The following is a 25,642-nucleotide window of genomic DNA, read 5'->3' on the forward strand; positions in this document are numbered from 1 at the left end:
TTACTTAAGGCTAATACAAAAAAGGGATTTTTAGAAATGTTGGCCAACTGAAAAGTATGAAAATGAAAAATATGAGCATGTACAATACTCAATACTTGGTTGGAGCTCCTTTTGCCTCAATTACTGCGTTAATGCGGCGTGGCATGGAGTCGATGAGTTTCTGGCACTGCTCAGGTGTTATGAGAGCCCAGGTTGCTCTGATAGTGGCCTTCAACTCTTCTGCGTTTTTGGGTCTGGCATTCTGCATCTTCCTTTTCACAATACCCCACAGATTTTCTATGGGGCTAAGGTCAGGGGAGTTGGCGGGCCAATTTAGAACAGAAATGCCATGGTCTGTAAACCAGGCACGGGTAGATTTTGCGCTGTGTGCAGGCGCCAAGTCCTGTTGGAACTTGAAATCTCCATCTCCATAGAGCAGGTCAGCAGCAGGAAGCATGAAGTGCTCTAAAACTTGCTGGTAGACGGCTGCGTTGACCCTGGATCTCAGGAAACAGAGTGGACCGACACCAGCAGATGACATGGCACCCCAAACCATCACCCAACCATGCAAATTTTGCATTTCCTTTGGAAATCGAGGTCCCAGAGTCTGGAGGAAGACAGGAGAGGCACAGGATCCACGTTGCCTGAAGTCTAGTGTAAAGTTTCCACCATCAGTGATGGTTTGGGGTGCCATGTCATCTGCTGGTGTCGGTCCACTCTGTTTCCTGAGATCCAGGGTCAACGCAGCCGTCTACCAGCAAGTTTTAGAGCACTTCATGCTTCCTGCTGCTGACCTGCTCTATGGAGATGGAGATTTCAAGTTCCAACAGGACTTGGCGCCTGCACACAGCGCAAAATCTACCCGTGCCTGGTTTACGGACCATGGTATTTCTGTTCTAAATTGGCCCGCCAACTCCCCTGACCTTAGCCCCATAGAAAATCTGTGGGGTATTGTGAAAAGGAAGATGCAGAATGCCAGACCCAAAAATGCAGAAGAGTTGAAGGCCACTATCAGAGCAACCTGGGCTCTCATAACACCTGAGCAGTGCCAGAAACTCATCGACTCCATGCCACGCCGCATTAACGCAGTAATTGAGGCAAAAGGAGCTCCAACCAAGTATTGAGTATTGTACATGCTCATATTTTTCATTTTCATACTTTTCAGTTGGCCAACATTTCTAAAAATCCCTTTTTTGTATTAGCCTTAAGTAATATTCTAATTTTGTGACACACGGAATTTTGGATTTTCATTTGTTGCCACTTCAAATCATCAAAATTAAATGAAATAAACATTTGAATGCATCAGTCTGTGTGCAATGAATAAATATAATGTACAAGTTACACCTTTTGAATGCAATTACTGAAATAAATCAAGTTTTTCAAAATATTCTAATTTACTGGCTTTTACCTGTATATACTTACATCAGGTATTTAAAACTTTAATGGAGGTGTTTAGATGTTTTTGTAAGGGCTTTATAGGCAGAATAGAGCAGCTCCCAAAGGCTCCATTGACTTTTAATCGCATTAAAAAAATCTATCTGTTGTCATGTCTTTCATAATGATTTTGAACTAGCTATCTAGTGCCGATCAGTCCGTGAGTTTATCAAAGTGCAGCTATGTATCATGGTTTTTCGGTCATTTTAATTTAAAAACAGCCGTGGTGAACTTTAGTACCGTTGTCATTAATACTGTTTATTGTTACATCCCTAAATGAGTGTAACTTATATGAGCGTGATTTATAAAAAAAATGATAAAACTCGCACCACTAGGAGTGCATGGAACTTTAAACACGTTTAAATACGTTTAACTTTAAATATGTTTCTGCACCGCTAAAGCAATAGCACGCACATGAGCATTGTGTTTGGGTGCATTGGGTGCCATGATCTGTGTGGCAGAGATTTATATTCTTTTTTTTTCTCTTTTTGTTTCTATTGATACCATACTTGCCAAACTTGAGACCTCCGATTTCGGGAGGTGGGGGGTGGGGGCGTGGTCGGGGGGTGGGGCGGGGCGTGGTTGGGGGCGTGGTTAAGAGGGGAGGAGTATATTGACAGCTAGAATTCACCAAGTCAAGTATTTCATATATATATATATATACACAACAACCTAAGAAAAGTATTCAACAAGAACAACATCAAATTGAGCTACAGCTGCATGAACAATATACGACAAATCATCTCAAACCACAACAAAACAATTGCAAATGAGCCGTCGACCCCCAGTCAGAACGACTCCAAAACCAACAAAGCATGTAACTGTCGAAAGAAACCTGATTGCCCCCTCAACGGGGGATGCTTACAAACATCAGTTGTCTACCAATCTAAGGTAATACGCAAGGACATTAACACATCCGACACATATGTAGGATTAACCGAGGGTGAATTCAAAACCAGATGGGACAACCACAAGGCTTCTTTCAGGAACAAAAACCTGCGAAATACCACAGAACTCAGCAAACACATTTGGGACCTCAAAGACAATAATGTTGAATATTCAATAACATGGCAAATTCTTGCATCCAGCACACCTTACAATAGTGGTAATAAAAGATGCAACCTTTGCTTGAAAGAGAAACTGTTTATTATCTACCGTCCAGACCTGTCATCCCTCAACAAGCGCAGCGAAATTGTAACAACATGCCGCCATAGACGGAAACACCTCCTAGGTAACACATGAACCAATCACCACGCCCCTAGGCCAGCCTGTACCCACCCACTCTGTGCCCTATATAAACCATGGTATGCGAATGCTCCCATTAAAATCTCCTGACGATTGAGGGTACCCCCCTCATGAAACAGGCCTGTAGAGATGAAATAGTCTTGTGATTTTTTTCCCCACACATACATATATATATATATATATATATATATATATATATATATATATATATATATATATATATATATATATATATATATATATATATATCTACATCCTGAAATTATGCAAACAAAACTGTGTTTAGATAATTGATACTTCAAACTTGCATAAATAAATCTTAAGGAATATAACATAACTTGGCTTCTGAGAGTTTCAAAATGTAATGAATAAAATGCTAAAGTTGTTGATAAACAAGCAATTATTTTAATAATTAGATATGGTCATTTTAAATGAATTATTATGATAATTCAAAATAAATGTTTTGAAATATGTTTATTTTAATGTATAATTATGGCTGGATGTAATAAGGAGTCAGGAAAAAATACAAAGACAAATACAATTAATGTTGATGTTTTTAGCAAAATATATTAAAAATGTATTTATTTTTTATTTTTTTAAATTAATAAATATATTTATTTTTAGGTAAGATAAACATAATAATACATAATAATACAATTTATCTCTAGTCTGGATGATTTAGTTCTTGTCACCCTGTTGTCCTCTCGTCATGAAAAAAGGCTGTCCTCACTCAGGTCCGCATGGAGCTTGAGGGGGCGTGGCTTCCAGCTCCGACTGAAAATCGGGAGATTTTCGGGAGAATATTTGTCCCGGGAGGTTTTCGGGAGAGGCGCTGAATTTCGGGAGTCTGCCGGAAAATTCGGGAGGGTTGGCAAGTATGATTGATACACACGTTAAAGGAGGATTTGTATTGTTAATAAGGTGCATTTGTTAAAAAAAAAAAAGAATCAAGGTTAAAAGGAATGAAGGAAAAATTGTTGTTGTATTCAACTATTTACCATTAAATACGCATTGAGGTATTAAAGTGTGTTTTATCCCATTACTGGATGAATCGAAAAAACTCTCGATTACTAAAGCAATAGATAGCTGCATCAAAGCACTTTTTTCTAGTGAACCTATTATTAATTCACGTTGAAAATAGGTGCATGGATAGACATCATGATAGATCAGTGTCTCCAATATTAATATTCATGACTAATAACAATTAGAAGATCATAAAGGATCAATATATACTTTGAGTCTCTTATACCTAAAGCCTTCTTCCCACTCCATACCAAGCAGTACCTTCATACACACTTATTGACTCCCTCTCTCTGTGTCAAATAGCAACTTCATTTGTATTGTCCTCAATTACAATCTCACACATTCGGATGCTGTCAAAGTACTTCTTCATAAATGATGGACATGGACTATGTCATATCACATGCCTTTCATATCACTGCAGAGTCCCGAGCGATCACGATCAATGTGACATATTTGCAGCTAGTGCACCCTGCACACTGCTGGCTGGCTCCCCCTATCATATCATATCAGTCACTTTAAAATTGCTCTCCGAACAGGTGGCTGCTCGTTACCATGCACTGCATAGTTTGATGGCTTCTATTTATACTGTATCTGTCAACAGACGGTGATGGTGTATAGGAAGGATGAGAAACTGAGGTAGACTTTCCTTCGCCTGGGGACTAAAAGTGTCTCAAGGCAGCTAGAAAGTTGATTAAATGTTGATAAGGTTCCTCACATATTCATCAAGCTTGTAATCCTACCCCCGGCACGCATCCTCGGAGATAACGGTACACTGCGACCCAGTGACTCATAGCGCTTTCTCACTATCTGAAAATCTCCCTGATTTACAATATTGTGCTTGCTCTTTTACTCATTTTTTTCTTTGAAAACTGTACATCAAAAAGCACAGTAGCGGAAATTAACAACCATAAATAAGATTACAATAATGGGTGTAGTTTTACCCATCATAATTCCTCATCAATTATTCCACAGCTTGTTTTTCTTGTTTCTCTAATTACTTTTTTAAATTCACTACTGAGATGGAGCATTGTGCCCAATCGACAACTGAGCAATAAGCCTTATTGCAAAATAAAGTATATGAATCATTACACCAAATATGGCTCTTTGAATTAACTACAAAACAGATGGCGAACATTGTGTTGGGTCAGAAACCTTTCTGGAAGATGCAAGCGTCTGTATAGGGCACAGAAGTGAGACAAATATCTCAGGGTTAGTTAATTATTCATGTTCCTGTTGTGAAATATGGGGCACAGACGAACATGCCACTAATGTATGTAAGATATTGTGAATATTATTAAAGATTTAGTTCTACTGAGAGTAAAACACTAATGTTAGTCTGCTGCATATAATGTACATCCAGTTTATGTTTTGAGTAACTATAACAGTGAAGCCCATGCAAATGTATGAAAACAAGATTGTAGAGCAAAATGTCAGATCACCATCCAAAGCATGGAAGATACTTTGTACTTTAGTCTGTGGCTGACCTGATTTTGCAGGACAAAACTGCATAATTAACATGTTAAAAAGCCATCTATCCCTGTTCTATCATGAGGCATTCCTAAATGTATAAATATATAAAAGCTTTGCATTTTAAGGGTTGAACTGGTGGACACAAGATTTGTGATTGAGCCCTGGAGTCACCTCATCTTTTTTATCCATCCATCCATCCATCCACTTCCGCTTATCCGAGGTCGGGTCGCGGGGGCAGCAGCCTAAGCAGGGAAGCCCAGACTTCCCTCTCCCCAGCCACTTCGTCCAGCTCCTCCCGGGGGATCCCGAGGCGTTCCCAGGCCAGCCGGGAGACATAGTCTTCCCAACGTGTCCTGGGTCTTCCTCGTGGCCTCCTACCGGTCGGACATGCCCTAAACACCTCCTTAGGGAGGCGCTCGGGTGGCATCCTGACCAGATGCCCGAACCACCTCATCTGGCTCCTCTCGATGCGGAGGAGCAGCGGCTTTACTTTGAGCTCCCCCCGGATGACAGAGCTTCTCACCCTATCTCTAAGGGAGAGCCCCGCCACCCGGCGGAGGAAACTCATTTCGGCCGCTTGTACCCGTGATCTTGTCCTTTCGGTCATAACCCAAAGCTCATGACCATAGGTGAGGATGGGAATGTAGATCGACCGGTAAATTGAGAGCTTTGCCTTCCGGCTCAGCTCCTTCTTCACCACAACGGATCGATACAGCGTCCGCATTACTGAAGACGCCGCACCGATCCGCCTGTCGATCTCACGATCCACTCTTCCCTCACTCGTGAACAAGACTCCGAGGTACTTGAACTCCTCCACTTGGGGCAAGATCTCCTCCCCAACCCGGAGATGGCACTCCACCCTTTTTTATCATGTCATAAATTAACCAGTGTCATTCATAAACATCATTACATGCCTTCGGGTGTTACATTCACACCGGGAGCAAGAATAGTCATACGGTTGCTACTTTTCCCTTTTGAAAAGTTTCAATTCAAAGATGCAGCATAATATGAAAAATGTTAAAATTTCAGGGGACAGTGTCAAAATGGCGGTAGTGTGACAGATACTCAAAGGTTGCAGAGTTGCTGTTGGACAAGGTGATCTGACCAAAAATCGAAAAACACATTGAGGAAAACAAAAAAATATCATAGCCTTTTCATAATTGCATTTGCCATTTAGGTCTATTTTATGCTTGAGAAAAGAATTCAGTGCAATGCCTTAGTAGGGCCGGGCGATAAAACTATATCAATATTAGATATATGATATTAATGTTATGTTAAGCAGAAAAAGTGTTTATTTCAACTATTTTCCCTGAAATACTCATTAAGACTAGTCGAACAAACTACTCCATTGATTATTCGATTACTGAAATAATCCATAGCTGTAGCCCTGGGAACGACCACTAACGTTGCCTTATTCAGTTACATTTAGTCAAAATATTAGACAAGCTTGTGTTCACATGGTTCAATCAATCAATCAATCAAAGTTTATTTATATAGCCCTAAATCACAAGTGTCTCAAAGGGCTGCACAAGCCAGAACGATTGGTTGGTCTTTTTTTGTGCTCATGCAGATAAAAGAATGGCTGTACTGTAGCAGGCTTTTTTTCCATTTTGGATTGAACAACGCACTAACCTGGGTGAATTATCAAAAAACGATCAAAACCAACTTTTCAGGGTTGGAAAGTAAACATTTCTGTGTAACACTGTCCTATCCAGTAAACTACACAGAGGTGTCTTGGAGGAAAACTCAAACCCGGAACCGTCAGTACAACAAAAGCAGTTTGTACGCACAAATAATGTAGTGGGGACGGTGTGGCGCAGTGGAAGAGTGGCCGTGCGCGACCCGAGGGTCCCTGGTTCAATCCCCACCTAGTACCTGACCTCGTCATGTCCGTTGTGTCCTGAGCAAGACACTTCACCCTTGCTCCTGATGGGTGCTGGTTAGCGCCTTGCATGGCAGCTCCCTCCATCAGTGTGTGAATGTGTGTGTGAATGGGTAAATGTGGAAGTAGTGTCAAAGCGCTTTGAGTACCTTGAAGGTAGAAAAGTGCTATACAAGTACAACCCATAGTCTTAGTTGTATGGACAGACATGGCTACACAAACATTCCATCCATTGTACCAAAAATAGTGTCTGACTAGAACAGGGGTCGGCAACCCAAAATGTTGAAAGAGCCATATTGGACCAAAAATAAATAAATAAATCTGTCTGGAGCTGTAAGTGTTATAATGAAGGCAACACATGATGTAAGTGTCTATATTAGCTATATTAGCCTACTGTCAAAGGCTGGCGCAAATCTTCATTGACAGAAATTTAATTAATTAATTAATTTTTATTCTACACATTTTTGCAACTTTGGAAATCATTAGTAAAATGGTGGCTTCTCACAGGATTAGAAAACTTCTGGAAATTACTGGTTTAGAATGGCCAAAGTTATATATGTGTGTGTCCAAGTTTAAGGGAATGGCAGGCTATCTTCTTCTAATGAATTTATTGCAATCATTGCAAGCTGGGTAATGTTTGCTGTGGTCTGGAACAACATAGCGCACAAACAACTATGATAAATGCAGCCAATATTACATAAATATAATGTGTCATGAGACAAATTTAATACACAGAGGACATAAGTAAAGGAAATTAAATGAGCTCAAATATACCTACAAATGAGGCATAATGATGCAATATGTACAGACAGCTAGACTAAATAGCATGTTAGCATCGATTAGCTAGCAGTCATGGATTGACCAAATATGCCTGATAAGCACTCCAGTATATCAATACAATCAACAAAGCTCACCTTTGTGCATTCATGCACAGCATAAAATGTTTGGTGGACAAAATGAGACAAAGAAGGAGTGGCATAAAACACGTCTTTCTGTGGCAGCATCGGAGAAAGTTGTACATGTAAACAAACTACGATGAGTTCAAGGATCGCTAAAATTAGTAGGGCAAAAACGGTGCTTACCAAATACTCTCATCAGTGAAGCATGTTTAATATAAACAGTGGGATGTCTAACAATTAGGAAAGTGTGTGTCATGTTTGTTCTCCTACAGAAAAATTGTTTTTTTCTTCATCTTTTCCCATTTTCACACATCTTTGAAAGAGGTCCAGGGAGCCACTAGGGCGGCACTAAAGAGCTGCAGGCAGCTCTAGAGCCGTGCGTTGCTGACCCCAGGAATAGAAGAACATCGAAAAGTAGACTTGGTTACAATATGGATGATGTAGCAGTTGGGAGTGGAATAATTGTGAAATAACTGAAACCGAGGTAGAATGTTCGATTAATCTGTTTTTTTTTATTTTTGCCTTAATTGGCAACCCTACTTAATAGTAACATTTATTATATATTTAGAATCTGGGTATTATCTTCGACCCAACTCTCTCGTTTGAATCACACATTAAGAGTGTTACTAAAACGGCCTTCTTTCATCTCCGTAATATCGCTAAAATTCGTTCTATTTTATCCACTAGCGACGCTGAGATCATTATTCATGCGTTCGTTACGTCTCGTCTCGACTACTGTAACGTATTATTTTCGGGTCTCCCTATGTCTAGCATTAAAAAATTACAGTTGGTACAAAATGCGGCTGCTAGACTTTTGACAAGAACAAGAAAGTTTGATCATATTACGCCTATACTGGCTCACCTGCACTGGCTTCCTGTGCACTTAAGAAGTGATTTTAAGGTTTTACTACTTACGTATAAAATACTACACGGTCTAGCTCCGTCCTATCTTGTCGATTGCATTGTACCATATGTCCCGGCAAGAAATCTGCGTTCAAAGAATTCCGGCTTATTAGTGATTCCCAGAGCCCAAAAAAAGTCTGCGGGCTATAGAGCGTTTTCTATTCGGGCTCCAGTACTATGGAATGCCCTCCCGGTAACAATTAGAGATGCTACCTCAGTAGAAGCATTTAAGTCCCATCTTAAAACTCATTTGTATACTCTAGCCTTTAAATAGCCCCCCTGTTGGACCAGTTGATCTGCCGTTTCTTTTCTTTTCTCCTCTGCTCCCCTTTTCCTTGAGGGGGGGGGGGGCACAGGTCCGGTGGCCATGGATGAAGTGCTGGCTGTCCAGAGTCGGGACCCGGGGTGGACCGCTCGCCTGTGCATCGGCTGGGAACATCTCTACGCTGCTGACCCGTCTCCGCTCGGGATGGTGTCCTGCTGGCCCCACTATGGACTGGACTCTTACTATTATGTTGGATCCACTATGGACTGGACTCTCACAATATTATGTCAGACCCACTCGACATCCATTGCTTTCGGTCTCCCCTAGAGGGGGGGGGTTACCCACATATGCGGTCCTCTCCAAGGTTTCTCATAGTCATTCACATCGACGTCCCACTGGGGTGAGTTTTTCCTTGCCCGTATGTGGGCTTTGTACCGAGGATGTCGTTGTGGCTTGTGCAGCCCTTTGAGACACTTGTGATTTAGGGCTATATAAATAAAGATTGATTGATTGATTGATTGATTGATTATGTGTTAATTATGTAGGTGGGTGTCCAAAGTAGAATTATTTAGCCCTGGCACAAATCTATGTGTGACAATTACATGTATCATATTCTGATACATTTGGCTGGACAGGAAGCGGCAGAAGCAGCGTGCAGGTAAGATGAGTTTTTTTATTCCACTAACGAGGCAAAATACAAACAATACCAATTGCCGCTGGAAAAGAGTTCATGAAGCTCAAGGCTAACTTAGCATGTCAAGTAGCAAAAACATAAACCAAAATACTATAGAGGGAAAGCTATATACCGTATTTTCCGCACTATAAGGCGCACCTAAAAACCACAAATTTTCTCAAAAGCTGACAGTGCGCCTTATAACCCGGTGCGCTTTATTACGATTCATTTTCATAAAGTTTCGATCTCGCAACTTCGGTAAACAGCCGCCATCTTTTTTCCCGGTAGAACAGGAAGCGCTTCTTCTTCTACGCAAGCAACCGCCAAGGAAAGCACCCGCCCCCATAGAACAGGAAGCGCTTCTTCTTCTACTGTAAGCAACCACCCGCCCCCGGAAGAAGAAGAAAAAACGCGCGGATATCACCGTACGTTTCATTTCCTGTTTACATCTGTAAAGACCACAAAATGGCTCCTACTAAGCGACAAGGATCCGGTTCATAAAAAGACGCAATCTCTCCATCCGCACACGGATTACTACCGTATTTCACAGCAACTGATATTCCTGTGAACCGCACTGTGGAACGGGAGCACGTACGGTGAATATTCGCACCACAGGGAATGAGAAGTCATCCTTCACTGTGGTTCTAGCTTGCCATGCTAACTTCCACCCATGGTGATATTCAAAAGGAAGACCTTGCCAAAAGAGACCTTTCCAGCCGGCGTCATCATAAAAGCTAACTCGAAGGGATGGATGGATGAAGAAAAGATGAGCGAGTGGTTAAGGGAAGTTTACGCGAAGAGGCCGGGTGGCTTTTTTCACACAGCTCCGTCCATGTTGATATACGACTCTATGCGTGCCCACATCACAGATGGTGTCAAAAAACAAGTGAAGCACACAAATACAACACTCGCCGTCATTCCGGGTGGATTAACCAAAGAACTCCAACCGCTGGATATTGGTGTCAACAGGGCATTCAAATCACGACTGCGAACGGCGTGGGAACAATGGATGACCGAAGGCGAACACACCTTCACTAAGACGGGCAGACAGCGCCGGACGACATACGCCAACATTTGCCAGTGGATCGTAAATGCCTGGGCAGATATTTCGGTCACAACTGTGGTCCGAGCTTTCCGGAAGGCAGGATTCACAGAACTACTGGACAACAACAGCGACACTGACTCCGATGACTTCGACGAGACGGAACCGGCCATTTTGGATCCCACGCTTGCGCAACTTTTCAATTCGGACACCGAAGACGAAGAATTCGAAGGATTTACGAATGAAGAATAACTTCAGAAGGTGAGCGCTATGTTTATTTTGTGTGTTGTGACATTAACGTTCGAGCAACATTATGTTGCTATTGCTCTACACCATTTTGAATTTTACTATGTTTGTGATTGCACATTTGCGTACATTTTGGGACAGAGTTGTTAGAACGCTGGTTTTCAATATATTATTAAAGTTTGACTGAACTATCTGACTGTTTTTTTGACATTCTCTTTAGCGCAGCGTAGGCGCGGCTTATAATCCGGGGCGGCTTATTGGTGGACAAAGTTATGAAATATGTAATTCATTGAAGGTGCGGCTAATAATCCGGTGCGCCTTATAGTGCGGAAAATACGGTAAGCCTATTGTGAAACGAACGTACCTGTCGTGCGTGGCGAACAACAAGAACGTTTTAAGCATGGCAAAAAAAAAAGGAAACTGCAACTTTTCACGTGATTAGTGGCGGCGTCAGGTGGAGACACTAATCAACAAACAGAAATAGGTGTGTGAGCCCAGACGCTCTAAGCAACAGGAACGTAAACAACGGTGGACTAGGAGTGCTGGCAACAAAAATGTACACTAACCAAAGAAGAATAACAACAAAACCAACACAGGACATGACCGAAAGGGACCGGTCATGACAATATTCAATGCTGACCAATGTAATTTTTTTTGCTCTTTGGACAAACTTTATACTGAGTTTAAATTGTTTAACATTGACATAATCATTTGATAAAGCACTAAATTACAGCCCATATGATAAGATAATTATTCCACCAGCCAGACAGTTTTCCATTAAAATAAAAACAAGTCATCTTGTGATGAGCATTCCTCTTTAGAAAAATATAAGGGATTTACATAACTATTGATTAAGTGTACTCATTCACCCAATTCTCGTATTTTGAAGCAAAACAGAATGCGCTACTTGGATGGAACGACAAGAGGTGCTGTGACTCATTGTCAATATGTATGCTGTCCCGGCTGCGGGACGTTAAACAAAATATCCATAAAAACCAGGGGTGGGCGATATGCCTAAAAATCTTTATTGTGATATGTATTACAGCCTCTTGGGGCACTGTCATATATCACAATATTCTAATCCGTATATAAATGAAAATAGAACCATTTCAAAACGGGTTACAAAAGATCCTAATTTGGATGCTGATGTATGCTGTAACATATTGTGTTATGTTTGTATTATTAGTTCTCTAATTTTACTGTTAATGTCTGGTTAATTTCTGTTGTAACACCTCTGTTAAAATGAAATAAGCACATATTCTTCTGTTTTTTGGATACTTTACATTAGTTTTGAGCAATACTACAAATATGGGTATTGATTCAATACCAAGTAGTTACAGGGGCAGTATTGGTCATACCAGTGTTCGGACTTGATAGTTTTAGGATCATTCAATATTTACATTTTAGATCACAACTGTAGTCCGACAATATCAATGTCTGTATTTTTCGGACTATAAGTCGCAGTTTTTTTCATAGTTTGGCTGGGCTCCAGTGCGATTTATATGTTTTTTTCCTTCTTTATTATGCATTTTCAGCAGGTGCGACTTATACTCCGGTGCGATTTATACTCCGAAAAATACGGTAATATTCAGATTATTTCCTTGTTCCCTTTAATTACAAAATATTTGTTATAAAGTCAATAGTGCAAAATACCTAAACAAAAGCAAAAACAATTATTTGCTCCTATTTCCTAAATTTTGGCGACAATAATAAAACCGACAAAAAACAATTTTGTGATAATAAAAAATATTGATCAATCCATATACAGATACTGATACTATCGTTACTGTTCATATTTATATTGATCTGCCCACCCCTGTTTACATTCAAGAGTTCTAGCTTAGAGGTTAGCGTTGCTTTTTTGTAACCTCTCACGTAGCATGTTTAACTATTCCTTGTCCTCTGATCCTCCAGTGATAATGTTACTTTTAATAAACATTTTATTTGCCACCATCGAGACGAAGATTAATGATTTTATTTGCTTGTCGCTGTCAAATTTGCGGGACACAGCTAGAATGTGTCATCAGAATGGATTATCACAGTATGACCATAGTAATAAAAGTCAGACAAATTTATATCATTTACATAATAAATAGTCTATATCGCGCAACCCTAATAAAGACCTCTGCAATATCAATCAGTATATACTAAATATATAAACGTTTATACAAAGTGCGGGTTTTAGTCTTGAAGTAGCAAAGAGAAATCCATCCAAAACATGTTTGTGTGTACGTGCGCTGGTTTAAACAAATCCATTCTCTTTTTGCCACACCGTGGTCGATACAAATTATACTAGGAAGCCAACCTGATTACCGTTGTTTTCTCCTTCACATCCAACATGTAGCGCACACACTGATGTGATGTTAGAATTGCAATTGAATTTGAAAAATCATTCAATAGACAGAGAGACACCAAAAATGTGCCTTTAGAATTTGCAAGTGGTCATGATGTTGCATACATGGTACATAGTCCATTACCTTCACATGCACACCCCAAGGGTTACACATGCGGCTACAATTCAGGCTGACTCTAGAGCAGAAGTCCTGTCAGCCATTAAGCATCTCTACCTCTCTCCTCCATTCTTTTTGTCCACCTCTCTCTATCCTCCACCGTGCACTCCTGCAATGTCGCCAGTGGACTCTCATTCACATTCCCTTTCACTCTCATCTTTTATCCCCCCGTGTGTTCACATTTGCAGGGTCGTGAGCTGCAACAAACCCTTACGGATCAAATGTTTGCACCATGCAGCACACATTAGATGCTGCAGTGGAGTGGCATCCTCACCGTGAACCCCTTTTGGAGGGATACTCGGAGACCACTCACTCCGGTTGAAGCCCTAAGAAAGCTTATCACGTGCACATGAATATTTCACAGCGTACCACACACTCGTACACGACTGACCCTGGCAGCCTAGCCTGGCATCACATCCCTGATGCGCATACTGGAATGCAGTGGTCCCCAAGCTACAGCCCGTGGGCTAAATCTAGCCCACCACGTCCACAATCCGGCCCAAGTTTAAAAAACTTTAAAAAAAATTTAGGAGAGGGATAGAAAGGAAAAGAAAAAAATAAAATTATATATATATATATATATATATATAATATAATATATAATACAAAATAATGTTGAATATTCAATAACATGGCAAATTCTTGCATCCAGCACACCTTACAATAGTGGTAATAAAAGATGCAACCTATGCTTGAAAGAGAAACTGTTTATTATCTACCGTCCAGACCTGTCATCCCTCAACAAGCGCAGCGAAATTGTAACAACATGCCGCCATAGACGGAAACACCTCCTAGGTAACACATGAACCAATCACCACGCCCCTAGGCCAGCCTGTACCCACCCACTCTGTGCCCTATATAAACCATGGTATGCGAATGCTCCCATTAAAATCTCCTGACGATTGAGGGTACCCCCCTCATGAAACAGGCCTGTAGAGATGAAATAGTCTTGTGATTTTTTTCCCCACACATACATATATTGCGCTCTACTACGGTATCGAGCACTATTTTTTTTTTTTTTTTTTTTTTTTTTTTTTTTTGGGATAACCTTATTAAGACATATATATATATATATATATATATATATATATATATATATATATATATATATATATATATATATATATATATATACACACGTTAGGTCAGGAAAATACACAGAGGCTATTTCATCCCTACAAGCCTGTTTTAGGGAAACCTGCGAAACTTTAACTTTAACTTTAACTTACTACTTAACATTTCCTGCCCTGTTTAAACAACTCTAACACAAACCATTTAAGCTCATTTAGGACATTCATGCTCCTAATCATTTTCCAAAAATCCCCGCTTTTCCAAACATTGCCGAATTTCCAGGAAGTTCCCATTGAAATGAATGGGACATTTTTCCAAGTTGCACAATTCCCACATTTTTCAACCTATTCAAACCATTACAACATCCACATTCTGGACATTCAATCTAACACTTTCCCAAGTTCCAAACCAAATTCCTGTTTTCCTGGAAATTCTAATTCTTCAACATTCAAACCATTCCAACATTCAAACCATTTCAGCGTTTAAACGATTTCAACATTCAAACTATTTCTACATTCGACCTACATTTCATTAGCATTTCAGTTCAGCCATAGGTGCCGATCCAGTGGGTGCTTCGGGGCCCGAGAACCCACGGACAATGCCGAGCACCCACGTGGGATTGATGGCAACTTTCAATCTTTAAAATATATTTTTTTAAATCAATCTTGTTGTAGTTAATTTTGTGACGAGTTTGGTTTGTTTTACAAAATATTAAAGCCACAAATCACACGGGATATTAACTTCGCTGAACGTCTATTTTTTTTGTTTTATACATACACACCCAGCACCCACTGCCAGAGATGTATATCGGCGCCTATGAGTTCAGTGGAAGCTTTTCAACATTCAAACCATTCCAACATTCAAACTATTCTTACATTCATACTACATTCTGTCAGCATTTCAGTTCAACTTCAGCATTGGAGCATTCACACGCAATTCCTTCCGGAATTGCTTCATCCAGTTCGGTGTAATATTTGAGTGGGCCCCCGGCCTCTATTGTGGAAAAGTTGGACCCCGGGGTCAAAAAGGTTAAGAATCCCTGCATGTAATTTATTTTTATACTGAACTACTGCAATGCACTTTATGCTGGCATTAGCCAAAAAGTTATCTCCCGGTTGCAGTGAGTCCAGAACGCGGCAGCACGACTTTTAACAGGGGCCAGGAAACGCCAGCATATAACCCAAATTATTGAGACTTTGCACTGGCTCCCTGTTAAATTTAGAATTCATTTTAAAATTTCGCTGTCTGGTTTTAAAGGGGAACATTATCACCAGACCTATGTAAGCGTCAATATATACCTTGATGTTGCAGAAAAAAGACCATATATTTTTTTAACCGATTTCCGAACTCTAAATGGGTGAATTTTGGCGAATTAAACACCTTTCTAATATTCGCTCTCGGAGCGATGACGTCACAACGTGACGTCGCATCGAGAAGCAATCCGCCATTTTCTCAAACACCGAGTCAAATCAGCTCTGTTATTTTCCGTTTTTTCGACTGTTTTCCGTACCTTGGAGACATCATGCCTCGTCGGTGTGTTGTCGGAGGGTGTAACAACACGAACAGGGACGGATTCAAGTTGCACCAGTGGCCCAAAGATGCGAAAGTGGCAAGAAATTGGACGTTTGTTCCGCACACTTTACCGACGAAAGCTATGCTACGACAGAGATGGCAAGAATGTGTGGATATCCTGCGACACTCAAAGCAGATGCATTTCCAACGATAAAGTCAAAGAAATCTGCCGCCAGACCCCCATTGAATCTGCCGGAGTGTGTGAGCAATTCAGGGACAAAGGACCTCGGTAGCACGGCAAGCAATGGCGGCAGTTTGTTCCCGCAGACGAGCGAGCTAAACCCCCCTAGATGTCTTGGCTCACACCGTCCCGAAGATGATCAAGAGACGAATATCGACCCTAGCTTCTCTGGCCTGCTGACATGAGGGTATGTCTACACAATGTATTAATTGATGAAAATTGGGCTGTCTGCACTCTCAAAGTGCATGTTGTTGCCAAATGTATTTCATATGCTGTAAACCTAGTTCATAGTTGTTAGTTTCCTTTAATGCCAAACAAACACATACCAATCGTTGGTTAGAAGGCGATCGCCAAATTCGTCCTCGCTTTCTCCCGTGTCGCTGGCTGTCGTGTCGTTTTCGTCGGTTTCGCTTGCATACGGTTCAAACCGATATGGCTCAATAGCTTCAGTTTCTTCTTCAATTTTGTTTTCGCTACCTGCCTTCACACTACAACCATCCGTTTCAATACATTCGTAATATGTTGAATCGCTTAAGCCGCTGAAATCCGAGTCTGAATCCGAGCTAATGTTGCTATAGCTTGCTGTTCTTTCTGCCATGTTTGTTTGTGTTGGCTTCACTATGTGACGTCACAGGAAAATGGACGGGTGTATATAACGATGGTTAAAATCAGGCACTTTGAAGCTTTTTTAGGGATATTGCGTGATGGGTAAAATTTTGAAAAAAACTTCGAAAAATATAAAAAGCCACTGGGAACTGATTTTTAATGGTTTTAACAATTCTGAAATTGTGATAATGTTCCCCTTTAAAGCTTTGCATGGACTGGCACCTCCTTACATCTCGGACCTCATCCAAATGTACATTCCTGCGCGCGCTCTGAGGTCCGAGAGCCAGCTCCAGCTCGTGGTGCCCAAGACGAGACTTAAAACCAGGGGAGACAGGACCTTCTCTGTAGTCGGCCCTAAGCTCTGGAACACTCTGCCCCTCCATGTTCGAACTGCTCCCACAGTGGAGCGCCCACAGCCAACAGGCTTCTTCAGCTTCGTTCCCACAGTCTTCGATTCAAGACCTCCTTCATTCCGGACTCCATCCAGCTGTGTAATCACTCGCCATACAGCAATATATGATATCTGTCTATTAGCTGACCGCTTCTATGTCAGCTACCTCTCTTTGTTAATAATGTATATTTTCTCCTGTTACATATACTATAATATTGCACATGGTAATTGTTACATATCGTATATATTATCCATCCATCCATCCATTTCCTACCGCATGTTCTTTTCGGGGTCGCGGAGGGTCGCTGGAGCCTATCTCAGCTGCAATCGGGCGGAAGGCGGTGTACACCCTGGACAAGTCGCCACCTCATCGCAGGGCCAACACAGATAGACAGACAACATTCACACTCACATTCACACACTAGGGCCAATTTAGTGTTGCCAATCAACCTATCCCCAAGTGCATGTTTTTTGGAGGTGGGAGGAAGCTGGAATACCCGGAGGGAACCTACGCAGTCACAGGGAAAACATGCAAAAATCCACACAGAAAGATCCCGTGCCCGGGATTGAACTCAGGACCTTTGTATTGTGAGGCACATGCACTAATCTCTGGTCCACCGTACAAAGGTCCTGGGTTCGATCCCCAGGCTCGGGGTCTTTCTGTGTGGAGTTTGCATGTTCTCCTCATGACTGCATGGGTTACCTCCGGGTACTCCGGCTTCCTCCCAATTCCAAAAACATGCACCTGGGGATAGGTTGATTGGCAACACTAAATTGGCCCTAGTGTGTGAATGTGAGTGTGAATGTTGTCTGTCTATCTGTGTTGGCTCTGCAATGAGGTGGCTACTTGTCCAGGGTGTACCCCTCCTTCCGCCCGATTGTAGCTGAGCTAGGCTCCAGCACCCCCTGCCACCCTGAAAGGGATAAGCGGTAGAAAATGGATGGATGAACAGTGATGATAGTGCCTAGGTTTTTTTATCCATAACTTTAATTGCTTGTTTGTACGAGATTTCCAATGGGTTTTTTTTTTAACTCTGACCAGCCTGAGACCATCTGGTAAGGCAATAGTTGAAGTGGCTGAAAATCATCGAATGCAAATACAATTTTGCAGCTTTAGTTGACATTTCATTTCGAATTGCACGAAAATTTGCGAGATTAAACTTGATTATTTTACACAATTTGCCAATATGGGCTTTAAAGGAAAGCTCTGAATCTATTATTAACCCAAGATATTTATATAGGCTGACAATTTGTGTTCTTTCTCCATTAATATGTATGTCGGGGTCAGATGATACTTTTTTTGTTTTAGTTACATACAGACCTACAGTTTTCGAAAAGTTTAGCTGCAGACAGCACTCCTGCAACCAAGTTGTAACATAGGACATTGTTTTAGTGAGTTTAGCAGCAACAATGTCTTTGGTGTGACCATGAAGGAAGAAAACCGTGTCGTCTGCATACATTAAGCCAGTGTTTTTCAACCTTTTTTGAGGCAAAGCACATTTTTTTCCCATTTAAAAATACGGAGGGACACCACCAGCAGAAAACGTTAAAAAAATGAAACTCCACCAGGTCCTCCTCGTGCCTTATTTTGAGTTTGTTGGCGTTTTCCTGTGTGTAGTGCTTTAGTTCTTGTCTTGTGCTGTTATTTTGGTGTTTTCCTGTAGCAGTTTCAGGTCTGCCTTTGAGCGCTATTCCCAGGCACCTGCTTTGTGTTAGCAAGCAAGGCTATTGAAGTTGTTGCTATTCTTCTTTGTGTGGACTTTGTTGCTTACCATGTCAGGTACGGATGTACTTTGTGGACGCCGTCTCTGCTCCACACGCTGCAAGTTTTTGCTGTCGTCCAGCATTCTGTTTCTGTTTACTTTGTAGCTAGTTCAGTTATACTTTCGTTTTACATAGCCATCCCTACGCTTCATTGCCTTTTCCTTTCCCTTTTGTTCATTTTTGGCTTAAGCGTTACATACCTTTTTACCTGCACGCTGTGGTCTGCATATTGGGATCACAGTTCTACAGCCGAGTTCTACACAGCACGGACACTAAGGAACGGCACAGTATTTGCAGATTATAATTATTGATTTGCAAAAAAAAAATTTTGGGACCAATTAGGTGACGTTGCATAATTTCCCACGGCACACCAGACAATATCGCACGGCACACTAGTGGTTGAAAAACACTGCATTAAGCATTCAAATCATTAATATAGAGCACTGGTTCTTAACCTTGTTGGAGGTACCGAACCCCACCAGTTTCATATGCGCATTCACCGAACCCTTCTTTTTTTTCAAATTCAAGACAAAGTGATATGTTTTTGGTAACACTTTAGTATGGGGAATATATTCTAAGTAAAAAAGACTTAATTTACAGTTTTTTGGACACCAGGGGAACCTATTCTAAGTAACAAAGACTTAATTTAGAGTTATTTGAGGGTTAGGGTTATAATAAGGCCATGCCGATTAAGGCATTAATAAGTACTTAATAATGATTAGTTAAGAGCCAATATGTTGATAATTTGCATGTTAATGAGCAACTAATTAATGGTGAATATGTTCCCCCTACTAAAGTGTTACCATGTTTTTTTTACTGGTGCACAAAATGAACCATGCATGAACATCACCTTGTTCAAAGAACCAAACCAACAGTGCATGAACCCACAACAAATTACACACCTGCAAACCAGTCTGACTTCTGCTGTTGTCGTATCCATAATACGCCGATAGGTGAGTGTGAATGTTGTCTGTCTATCTGTGTTGGCCCTGCGATGAGGTGGCGACTTGTCCAGGGTGTACCCCGCCTTCCGCCCGATTGTAGCTGAGATAGGTTCCAGCGCCCCCCACGACCCCAAAGGGAATAAGCGGTAGAAAATGGATGGATGGATGGGAGAAGTTTTTATTTACACGATGAGTCGGGTGTGTTTTGACCTCCGCCGAACCCCTGAGCCCGACTCACCGAACCCCTAGGGTTCGATCGAACCCAGGTTAAGAACCACTGATATAGAGGCTAAATAAAAGGGGGCCTAATATTGACCCCTGAGGGACTCCGGAGGTTAGCATTAAGCATTCAGCTTCAGGACAAACAGTGGGCAAATCATAGAGGCTAAATAAAAGGGGGCCTAATATTGACCCCTGAGGGACTCCGGAGGTTAGCCTACGAGAGTCTGATCTGCAGTTGTTAACTGATACAGATTGTGTTCGATCGTGCAGATGCGATTCAATCCAGTTCTTGTTGTCAAGTTACATTTTGAGAGCTTGGTAAGAAGAACAGAATGATTTACTGTATCAAATGCTTTCCTGAGGTCCAAAAACACCAAACACCTTTTGATGAAGCGGCGACCTGTCCAGGGTTTACCCCGCCTTCCGCCTTCATGGATGGATTGGTGGAGCTAGGGATAGTACCGTATTTTCCGCACCATTAGCCGCACCTAAAAACCACAAATTTACTCAAAAGCTGACAGTGCGGCTTTTAACCCGGTGCGCTTTATATATGGATAAATATTAAGATTCATTTTCATAAAGTTTCGATCTCGCAACTTAGGTAAACAGCCGCCATCTTTTTTCCCGGTAGAACAGGAAGCGCTTCTTCTTCTACGCAAGCAACCGCCAAGGTAAGCACCCGCCCCCATAGAACAGGAAGCGCTTCTTCTTCTACTGTAAGCAACCACCCGCCCCCGGAAGAAGAAGAAAAAACGCGCGGATATCACCGTACGTTTCATTTCCTGTTTACATCTGTAAAGACCACAAAATGGCTCCTACTAAGCGACAAGGACCCGGTTCATGAAAAGACGCAATCTCTCCATCCGCACACGGATTACTACCGTATTTCACAGCAACTGATATTCCTGTGAACCGCACTGTAGAACGGGAGCACGTACGGTGAATATTCGCACCACAGGGAATGAGAAGTCATCCTTCACTGTGGTTCTAGCTTGCCATGCTAATGGCCAGAAACTTCCACCCATGGTGATATTCAAAAGGAAGACCTTGCCAAAAGAGACCTTTCCAGCCGGCGTCATCATAAAAGCTAACTCGAAGGGATGGATGAAGAAAAGATGAGCGAGTGGTTAAGGTAAGTTTAAGTTTACGCGAAGAGGCCGGGTGGCTTTTTTCACGCAGCTCTGTCCATGTTGATATACGTATGTTTGTGATTGCACATTTGCGTACATTTTGGGAGTGAACAGAGTTGTTAGAACGCTGGTTTTTAATATATTATTAAAGTTTGACTGACCTATCTGACTGTTTTTTTGACGTTCCTTTAGCGCAGTTAGATGCGGCTTACAACACGGGGCGGCTTATTGGTGGACAAAGTTTTGAAATATGCCGTTCATTGAAGGCGCGGCTTTTAACCCAGGGCGCCTTATGATGCGGAAAATACGGTATTTGAATCTTGTTTTTAATATTTTTGTGCAGCACTTTGGAAACATTTTGGTTGTTGTTTAAATGTGCTATGTAAATCAAGTTGATTCGGATTGGATTGGTATGCCAGCCTGTGCATTTCGCTGCCTTGGTCAAAAGGTACCAAAAGCGTGCACCTTTTGAAGTGGTATTTTTATGGGCACCTTTGCTAGTCATGCCATCACCTGTACGTGCACGTAGACAGGGAGGGGGGGGGGGGGGTAAAGAGAGAGAGAGAGAGAGAGAGAGAGAGAGAGAGAGAGAGAGAGAGAGAGAGAGGGGCGGGGCGCCTGCTCATAACCTATATCCATATCTTACCGTCAATCCTCGCTCACTGCGTCTCCATCCTCCCGTTTCTCGGCTGTTCCCTCCACGCCATTAAAATCAATGCAACGTTGACTGCTAATAATAATAATAATAATAATAGTGACACAGCAGACAGTGGAGCAGTCATTAGGGGTCCAACGTACAACTGGGCGTCCACCCCTCCAGCTCTCTGTTGGACCTCACGCCCTCCTCCCGTCCACTCGATGGCGTCCCCCGGCCGCTGCACTCCGCGTCACGTCGTCGGCACCGTCATTCCCGCGGCTTTCGGTGCCCACGGACGGCCTCGTGTATGTAAGAGAAGACACGCCACGGATAAATCGTGTCGTCGTCTACACTTGACAGTGTCCTCTTGTTGTTGTCATGGCTGCACATCTTCCTTCGACGCGTCGACGTGAAAACGCATCCTCTCGACGAACTGCGGATGTTCGTCACTCTTTATTTTAATAAATAAATAAAAATGAAGCGAATATGCCGATAAAAAAAAAAGAGCGGATAAGGTTATTTAAAAAAAAAAAATCGTTACAGGATCTCGTTCCCCCGCGCTCCTGGTATCGCCTCGTGCCCGTGCTGTCGTCTCTGTGCGCGCTCCCGCTCCATCTGCGCTGGCCCCGCTTGTTGCGCGTTCAGCGCTTCGGGAGCGCGCAACGCCTGCCTCTGTATGTCTGCTGTGTGTGTGTGTGTGTGTGTGCGCGCGCGCGCGCCCGCGTGTTTATAAGCGCGTGTTCGCGCGCTGGGCAAGGGGAGGGTGGGCTCCGACTCTGTTCTAAAGGTCTGCTGTGTAGGCAAGAAAATCGTCATGAAATATACAGAACTCATGCGTTGAATGTATATATTATTATCAAGCGATATATATATATATACATATATATATAATACCTGTATTTGATATTTAATGCAAGAGACTCAGTGGCCTAGTGGTTAGAGTGTCCGTCCTGAGATCGGTAGGTTGTGGGTTCAAACCCCGGCCGAGTCATACCAAAGACTATAAAAATGGGACCCATTTCCTCCCTGCTTGTCACTCAGCATCAAGGGTTGGAATTGGGGGTTAAATCACCAAAAATGATTCCCGGGCACGGCTACCGCTGCTGCCCACTGCTCCCCTCACCTCCCAGGGGGTGATCAAGGGTGATGGGTCAAATGCAGAGAATAATTTCGCCACACCTAGTGTCCATCCATCCATTTTCTACCGCTTAATCCCTTTGGGGTCGCGGGGGGCGCTGGAGCCTATCTCAGCTACAATCGGGCGGAAGGCGGGGTACACCCTGGACAAGTCGCCACCTCATCGCAGGGCCTGTGTGTGTGACAATCATTGGTACTTTAACTTTAACTTTCAAGCATTTACAGAATACCTGTAACGGGGTTAATTATTTCATGCAAATAATGTATTTTATGTTTTATTATTGTTATCCATCCATCCATTTGCTACCGCTTGTCCCTTTTGGTGTGGCGGGGGGTGCTGGAACCTAACCCAGCTGCATTTGGGCGGTAGGCGGGGTACACCCTGGACAAGTCGCCACCTCATCGCAGAGCCAACACAGATAGACAACATTCACACTCACATACTACGGACAATTTAGTATTATATATATATATATATATATATATATATATATATATATATATATATATATATATATATATATATAACCCCGTTTCCATATGAGTTGGGAAATTGTGTTAGATGTAGATATAAACGGAATACAATTATTTGCAAATCATTTTCAACCCATATTCAGTTGAATATGCTACAAAGACAACATATTTGATGTTCAAACTGATAATTTTTTTTTTTTTTTTTGCAAATAATCATTAACTTTAGAATTTGATGCCAGCAACACGTAACAAAGAAGTTGGGAAAGGTGGCAATAAATACTGATAAAGTTGAGGAATGCTCATCAAACACTTATTTGGAACATCCCACAGGTGAACAGGCAAATTGGGAACAGGTGGGTGCCATGATTGGGTATAAAAGTATCCATCCATCCATCCATTTTCTACCGCTTACTCCCTTTGGGGTCGCGGGGGGCGCTGGAGCCTATCTCAGCTACAATCAGGCGGAAGGCGGGGTACACCCTGGACAAGTCGCCACCTCATCGCAGGGCCAACACAGATAGACAGAAAACATTCACACTCACATCCACACACTAGAGCCAATTTAGTGTTGCCAATCAACTTATCCCCAGGTGCATGTATATATATATATATATATATATGTCACAAGGTGTAGGTGACGAACCCCAAGATGCAGAGACGGCAGGCTTGGTGCAGAACAAGAAACAAGAACAAACAAAAGGGTACAAACAAAAGGTGCGCACACGGTGGAGAACAAACTTGGCTATGAACAAAAACTAGCACAAAGGCTAACTGTGGACATGAAACAAAAACACTTACTGTGACACGAAGGAACTATGACATGAGCCGAGTGAACAGAAGTAGACACAGCTACAACGATAAGTATTAATGACATTGGCAATCATTAGCGACAATACTCCAGCACTGACTGGAGGGCAAAGCAGGACTAAATAGTAGCTGGCTGATTGACACCAGGTGTGGCCCGGTGCCAATCAGCCACAGCTGAGGGGACAAAGCACTCAGGGATACAAGCAGGAAATAAAGACAAAATAAGAGCGCTTACAGGAAATAAAGACAGACAGACGAAAAACTCAAAACATAACTAAACTGTCAGTGACAAACCTGACAATATATATATATATATATATATATATATATATATATATATATATATATATATATATATATATATATATATATATACATATATATACATCCATTTTCTACCGCTTGTCCCTTTCGGGGTCGCAAGGGGTGCTGGGGCCTATCTCAGCTGCATTCGGGCGGAAGGCGGGGTACACCCTGGACAAGTCGCCACCTCATCGCAGGGCCATTTGATGCATATCCATCCATCCATCCAATTTCTACCGCTTGTCCCTTTCGGGGTCGCGGGGGGTGCTGGAGCCTATCTCAGCTGCATTCGGGCGGAAGGCGGTGTACACCCTGGACAAGTCGTCACCTCATCGCAGGGCCATTTAATGTATATCATTTCATAAATTCAGTTCAGTTCAGTTTCAGTTTCAGTTTATATAGAACATGCATACGATACAATGTAATGCATCACACATTTTCCAGTTGTTTCATTACAGCACGTCCGAAAAGGAGTAGGAAGAAGTAGAGTTTATCTAATCGTACCCCTTTTCATACCGTAGCAATTGTATCCAATTTCCTTGTTCTCTGTAACAGAACAGTGAATAAATAAATAATAAATAAATACTATACTATAGGAAGCATGCAAACATTAAATACATAAATATTTTTTGTCTCAATAAAAAAATAAAATAAAAAAAAAAGGGTTCAAGATGTTCATCATAATTCTTGTTCTGTGTATTTTGTGAACACTTGTAATTTGAACAGTCTCTTAAACTGAATCATATTGGTGCTTTGTTTGATTTCTTTGGTTAATCCGTTCCATAATTTAGTTCCACATACGGATATGCTAAAGGTTTTAAGTGTTGTACGA

At 41.9% G+C, this 25,642-nt stretch overlaps 1 protein-coding gene across 2 annotated transcripts in view; it reads right to left on the reverse strand.

The window, feature by feature from the left end:
- Positions 1-24,594, reverse strand: part of LOC133624494 (adhesion G protein-coupled receptor L1-like) — a 117,497-nt gene extending 92,903 nt beyond the window's left edge. The window contains exon 1 of one of the 2 annotated variants that reach the window (XM_072916416.1): positions 24,499-24,594. In XM_072916416.1, the coding sequence (XP_072772517.1) occupies positions 24,499-24,574 (76 nt within the window). In that variant the 5' untranslated portion in view covers positions 24,575-24,594. Of the gene's footprint in view, positions 1-22,098; positions 22,691-24,498 lie in introns of those variants that run through there. The other variant, XM_072916417.1, reaches the window with a different exon arrangement.
- Between the last annotated feature and the right edge of the window lie 1,048 nt (positions 24,595-25,642).

Source organism: Nerophis lumbriciformis, linkage group LG27 (genome assembly GCF_033978685.3).
Source record: "Nerophis lumbriciformis linkage group LG27, RoL_Nlum_v2.1, whole genome shotgun sequence".
Classification (NCBI taxonomy): domain Eukaryota; kingdom Metazoa; phylum Chordata; class Actinopteri; order Syngnathiformes; family Syngnathidae; genus Nerophis; species Nerophis lumbriciformis.